This window comes from Mus caroli, chromosome 11 (assembly GCF_900094665.2).
Source record: "Mus caroli chromosome 11, CAROLI_EIJ_v1.1, whole genome shotgun sequence".
NCBI classification, from domain to species: Eukaryota; Metazoa; Chordata; class Mammalia; order Rodentia; family Muridae; genus Mus; species Mus caroli.
Window position 1 is genome coordinate 80,547,408 of NC_034580.1, and position 6,633 is coordinate 80,554,040.

Consider the following 6,633-nt stretch of genomic DNA (forward strand, 5'->3'; position numbering starts at 1 on the left):
TGTGTGTGTGTGTGTGTATGTGTGTGTGTGTGTTGGAGGGCATGACACAGAGAAACCATGGTTACTTTGAAATAAGGGTCAGTTTCTTTTAAGTAAGTCCCATTCAGTCACACCAAACACAGAATTAGCAATCATCTTCATTTTACTTTGATTTTTAAAAAAATAATTAACCATATTTACAAAAGTTTTAGGTACTCTGAGGTGACTAACTCCTTTATAAAGATTTTTATTGCTTCTTTGGCAAAGTTGTAGGAGAATTTTCCTATCCTGTAACTCCCAGATATGTATCTATACAGTTGTTGTGTTCTCCACGTCTAGTTTCATGCTTTGAATTACAGAACCATCTACATAAATAGGAATCTGTACTCCAAAGAGGCGCTGAGCCTTCTGCCACAACCTTCCAGGGGCCCAGATGTCAGATTCTGCACGCCCGGCTCCTGTTGCTTCAAACCAGAAACAGTGCAGCTGACTTCTTCTGTTTCCCTCATCCCCCAACGAAACCAGAAAACCCTTTTAAATTTGTTGTATATAAGTGTTGTCCACTTATCAAGGCTCTTTCACCTGCCTTATTGTCTGAGTCCTGTCGTCCTGTGCTTTTCTTTGACCTGTCTCTTTATTTTCATGTTATTTGCAGTTGGTTCTGTTTGGCCTAAGCTAGTCAAATTCCTCTCATGTAAATCTTACCCTGCTTTGTCTGTCTTTTTATAGCAAGAACCTTGGCTTATTATATCTTTGTACTTGAATATGTGTCATTATTTTGTGATACTATAGTATCATTGTATGAATTCCTAACATGTCAGGTTTAGTTGTATTTTAATCACTTCCACTGCTTACGCACTCTATTCACTTTCTAGTGTGATGAACAAGTCTGGAGTAAACCGTGTAGTTTGGAAAAGGCCCCGGCTCACTCACAGTGGACCTGTCAGAAGGAGCACAGTCATTGACCAGATTCCTTTTCTGGCTGTAGCGAGAGCGCTTGGTAAGATGGACTTACATTTGGTAAAATCATGTTGTATTTATTTCTGCTCTATACAGTGGTGAGAGAAAAGATGCTATGGAGAGATGAGACCTTACATGGTGAGATTAGAGATGATGAAACTGCATGACAGTATTTTAAATGCGAGGGAAGAGGTAAAGCCTGTACTTCAGCACCACTTGCTCTTTCTTATGATTACTGTCTGCGGTCTTACTCGTTTTCCTCTGTGCTTAGGAATACTCAGAGATCTCAGAGTCTGCCAGTACTCATCAGACACATACATACCTTTATGCCTGTCCAGGCTTCATGCTATGGTTATAAACCAGTTTCAATATTCTTGTTTATGTCAGCCCTTAGTATTCCTTTTTTGTTTCTTTTTCTTTTTTCTTTTCTGAGACAGGGTTTCTCTGTGTTTCCCTGACTGTCCTGGAACTCACTCTGTAGACCAGGCTGGCCTCGAACTCAGAAATCCACCTGCCTCTGCCCCCCAAGTGCTGGGATTAAAGGCTTGTGCCACCACTGCCTGGCTAGCCCTTAGTTCTTTTTTTTTTTTTTTTTTTTTTTTTGGTTTTTCGAGACAGGGTTTCTCTGTGTAGCCCTGGCTGTCCTGGCACTCACTTTGTAGACCAGGCTGGCCTCGAACTCAGAAATCCGCCTGCCTCTGCCTCCCGAGTGCTGGGACTAAAGGCGTGCGCCACCACGCCCGGCTGCCCTTAGTATTCTTAAGCTTCAGAAGTTTTTTGTTTGTTTGTTGTTTGTTTGTTTTTCTTTAGCAAAATAAATTGTTCATGCCAAAATGAAAATAATTTTTTTCCTAGTCTTCTGGTTTTAGAATGACTAGAATTTTTTTTTGAACAGAATGAACATTGATTTATTATGGAAAATTGAGAGAGAACTCCTAAGAGTAGGGGGGACTCCATGGGAGAAATATTCTTGTTTTGTTTTATTCTTGAGATCTCATTGTAGCCCAGGCTGGCCTGATATAAATGTACAGCCCCGGTAGCCTTGTCCTCATAATGAACATCCTGTGTCTCTTTCCCAACTGCCTGGGACTACAGGTGTGATCACGATGTGTAGCTGATACTCCTGAGTCAGAACTAATGAAATACCTGCTTTGCCCCTTCTCCATAGGGGTAGTTTTTCTAAAGAAAACTCTTGGGGCTGGGATACGGCTTAGCAGTTAAGAGCATTGCCTGCTCTTCCAAAAACCCTATTTCAATTCCCAGAATCCATACGACAGCTCACAACTGTCTGTAACTCCAGTTTCAGGGGATATTACATCCTCATACAGATATATATGGAGGCAAAACACCAATGCACATAAAATAAAAATGAATAAAAAAATTCTCTGAGGAGATAAGTTTGTTTTCTTTAGGTAGATAGCTGAGTCTCCTGGTGTCAGGTGTTTTGGTAAGCCTTGGCTGTGTAATGCAGAAGACTGCTGTCATGGAATAATGCCTTGCAGCTGGGAGCAGTAGGCAGGGAAGAAGTACATGAAGTAATTTTACATCAGGAAATCCCTTGAAAGAAAGAGACAGTGCTGATTTTCAAAAAAAATTTTTTTAGAAAGAAAAAAAAATACTTTATACATTGTGATAGAAATGCCACTTTTAGAGAGTATTGTGTTAGCTGCATCTGGAAAGTGGAGAGTGGACTAGTTTTGTGAGAAATATTTCAGAAGTGGATCCCAATGTGGGAAAGATCATATAGTGTTATCAGAAATTATCACATTGCTGGAATTAGGCTGGGCATGTGGCTCAGATGCTAGAGTACCTGCCCAGCATCACATAGCCTGTGTTACATCCCAGTACTGAATAAACTAGCTGTCATAGTGCACACATGCAATCCCAGGACTTGGGAGGTGGAGGCAGAAGGATCAGAAGTTTAAGGTCTTCTTCAACTACATAATGACTCTGAGTCAAGATCTCTTGGCATACAAGATACCCTGTCTCAAAAATAAGCAAAAAGGCTTGAGTTGGTTAGGTAGCCATGATGAGTTTCAAGACACAGGTGTACTAAGAGTATCCTGGTCTTTAGTCTGGGAATGACAATTATGCAGCTGTACGCATGCCACAGTGCTCTTAAGGAGGTGTGAGGCCATCTTCAAGAATTCTTTCCCATCATTTGTGTGCTGGGGATTTATTTTAGGATGTCAGGCTTGGTGCAAGTCCTTTTACCACCAAATCACTCACCGACCCATTCTCTCAAGTCATTTTATAAAAAATTAAAAAAAAAATTTTAGATGGGGTCTCTTATAGCACAGGCTGATGTGAAGAATTGGGTATGTAGCTGAGCTCACTCTCTCCTCTCTTATTTCTTTCTTCGTTTCTTGTATATGAGTACACCATTGCTCTCTTCATATATACCAGAAGAGGGCATTGGATCCCATTACAGATGGTTGTGAGCCACCCTCTGGTTGCTGGAATTTGAACTCCGAACCCCTGGAAGAACAGTCGGTGCTCTTAACCACTGAGCCATTTCTCCAGCCCCTGAGCTGTCTTTAAACTCCTGATTCTCCTGCCTCTACCTCACAAGTGCTGCTATTATAGTCAGTGACTATTCACCATGACCCACCTCAAGATTTATGTCTTAAAAGGTTATTTTGATTATAGTTTTGATACTAGATCACTGAAGCAGGTATTGGGAATCCTTGTGGTAGGTCAGCCACAGGGGGAGGCCAGTGGCCACAGAATTGATGACCGTTTTGGGGAAGTTGGTTAGTGGTCTGACAGTTGCTGATACTTGGACTTGTGAGCGAGCTGTCAGGTGTTCTGGGAGCAAGCCCTGGAACCAGAGGAACTGCTCCTGGTGTCCTTTCAGCACCCTCTACTGATGCAAAGGGGCATGACCGCCAGCAGGCAAGCAGCTGCCAGTCCCCAAGGCTCCCCCTTTGATCTACAGAAAAGACATCCTGTGATGCTGTTAGGGAGCTGGCTATAAGTATGTCGTGATGAATTTAAAATTTTAGACTCTAGGGATTTTTACTAATAAATTCAAAGCAATTTCAAACCCCATCTCAAGTACTTTTCAGATAACTCTCTTAGCTTGTCATCTGTGTCTTGGGAATGTGTGTTCTGCCCTTTTCCTAAGTGCCTCTTCTTTAGTCTGCTTTAAATTTCTTTCTTTTTAAAAAATTTTATGTGTATGGGTATTTTCCTTACACATACGTCTCTGCAACATGTATATGTGCAGTGTGCCCTTAGAGGCCAGAAGAGGGTTTCAGATCCCATGAGACTAGAGTTATTGTTGGTTGTGAGCCATCATGTGGATACTGGGACTTGAACTATGATCCTCTGGAAGAACAGCCAGTGTGTTCTTGACTACTGAGCCTACTCTCCAACCCCTCTTTCTGTCTTCTTAATGCCTGTTCTTTATCATTTTTTCATTTACTTATGCATTTGTGTGTATGCATTCATGCCACCGCATACATGCAGAGGTCAGAGGACAACTTCTGAGAGACAGTTCTATCCTTCTAGTATGTGGGTCCAGAGGATCAAGCTCAGGATGTCAGGCTTAGCATCAGTCACCCTTAGCTACTGAACCTTCTCACTGGCCCAGTGCCTATTAAATCTATATTCTCTATATTTAATTAAGAAAGAAAAAGGCATTCTCTAGGGATGGAAGTGGGCTGAGAAGAAGATAGTCATTCAAAAGCAAATTTCAACCGTGCTTCATTTTAAAAATATTTATTCTAAACTTGTTGGTGTGTGTACTTGGGAGGGAGAGGCAAGGCAAATCTCTGAGTTTGATGCCATCTTGGTCTGCAAAGTGAGTGCCAGGACAGCCAGGCTATACAGAGAGACCCTGTCTCGAAAAACATATATGTATACATGTATATATTGACTTCTCTCTTGGGTTTAACAAGCTTGCAGGACTGTTTGTGGGGTTTGAACCCAGGTCCTCATATGCTAGCAAGCATTCCGCTGCTGAGCTGCACTGTGAGTCCTTTTTAATTTCATAATAGGGTCCTACTGAGTTGCCATGGCTGGCTCAAACTTGGAACCAACCCTCCTCCCCCATTCCTCAGAAGAGTGGGGTGCCGAGTGTGTGCTACTATACTTAGCTTTAATAACGTACTTGGTTTTCTTTGTGCAATGAAATTACCCATGAATAATTTCCTCCTGGTCAATTCATCTGTATTTTTAATCATCCTACTGGGCTGAGAAAGAACTCCAGCTTAGCATTGGAAGAAGAGTGGCAGTCACGACATGGTATTCTTCTGTTGTTGTTCAAGAAGAGTTATGTCCTCAATTGTTTCCCTGAGTCTGGGGCTCACACCTATGCCTTTGTACGTTCTATGCAAGCACTCTTATTTCTCATGCATAGCTCTACCCCACGGCATAGTTTTGATTTATATTTTTTCATTGGTATTTAAATTGTACATGGTGCTAGGTGACAAGCCCTGACCCTAACTTACAGAAGATCATTTTTATTTAAGTGTATGGGTATATTGTCCAGCATGTCCTCCTGTCTTATTCCTGACATCCCTCTTTCACTAGTCCCCAGTGTTTCCCCTAGATAGTTTCATTTCTAATTTCATTCTATAAATACATGAACTTACATATCTGCCTAAAATCTCAGAACCACAAATGAGAGAAAGCACGGGTATTCTGAGAGTGCTTAGTTCGCTTTGCAGTTTTCTTTAGCCCTACTTGAAGGTTATGGAGGGCGTTTGCTGCAAATCCCCATGCTGGTTCTTGAGCATGTCGAGGGAATTCTCTTGTCCCTAGTGTGATTGTATGGGTTTTAAGTATTGTCAGCTGTTGTGCACCTATAGGAACAGACTAGGGACTCTGTCCTTTAGTCAGCGATGTGCCTCTCTTGCAAGTAATAGTTAGTGCTTCTTCTGCCCCCTTTCCCCAGGTGACTTGTGGAGCTATGATTTCTTCAGTGGTAAGTTTGTGGTGTCACCTGAACCAGACACCAGCGTCCACACTCTTGACCCCCGGAAGCACAAGTATATTATCCTGGGAAGTGATGGACTTTGGAATATGGTTCCACCTCAAGATGCCATCTCCATGTGCCAAGACCAAGAGGAGAAAAAATACTTGATGGTGAGAAGTGGTTTGACGTTGTCTGGAGTGTTGCGGTCTTGTTGTCCATGGCTGTGAGTCTAGCTAAGGAGGTTTGTCTTGTGTCGTATCATTGCTCTGAACAAACTCATAACCATTCCCAGTGACTTTTCTCCTTTCCCATATGCCTTGCAACCTCTGGACTTTTCTGTTTCTATGGACTTGCCTACTTTGGATTTTTCCTATACATATGATCATATACCAAATGGCCTTTTAAATCTAGCATTCACTTAGCATAACATGTGAAGTAATGTTTGTTTTCTGGCACTGAGCATTGAACTCAGAATTTAACAGATGCTAGGCAAATACATAAGCTCTGAGCTATATATACCTTCAGTCTTTTCTTTTTCCTCCCTTTAAGATTGCATGTCTTCTAGATTGCATAGGCTGACCTAAATTTTGGAATTCATTCTCCTGTCTTACTTCCTGATAGTAGAGATGACAGACATGTATCACCTTGCCTCCTGCTCAGTCCTCAGCACCTAATCTGAAAGCAAGACTATCAATGTCAATCCCATCAAACTCCGAGTGTGTTAAAGCTAAGAGTTGTTTTTTTTTTTTTTTTTTTTTTTTTTTTTTTTTTTT

The 6,633-nt window shown here is 41.6% G+C and overlaps 1 protein-coding gene across 1 annotated transcript in view; it reads left to right on the forward strand.

Moving 5' to 3' along the window:
* Ppm1d (protein phosphatase, Mg2+/Mn2+ dependent 1D) overlaps positions 1-6,633 on the forward strand; it is a 32,585-nt gene that overhangs the window by 16,699 nt on the left and 9,253 nt on the right. Inside the window, exons 3-4 of the mRNA XM_021178199.1 lie at positions 855-979; positions 5,840-6,030. Of these exons, the coding sequence (XP_021033858.1) occupies positions 855-979; positions 5,840-6,030 (316 nt within the window). The remainder of the gene's footprint in view (positions 1-854; positions 980-5,839; positions 6,031-6,633) is intronic.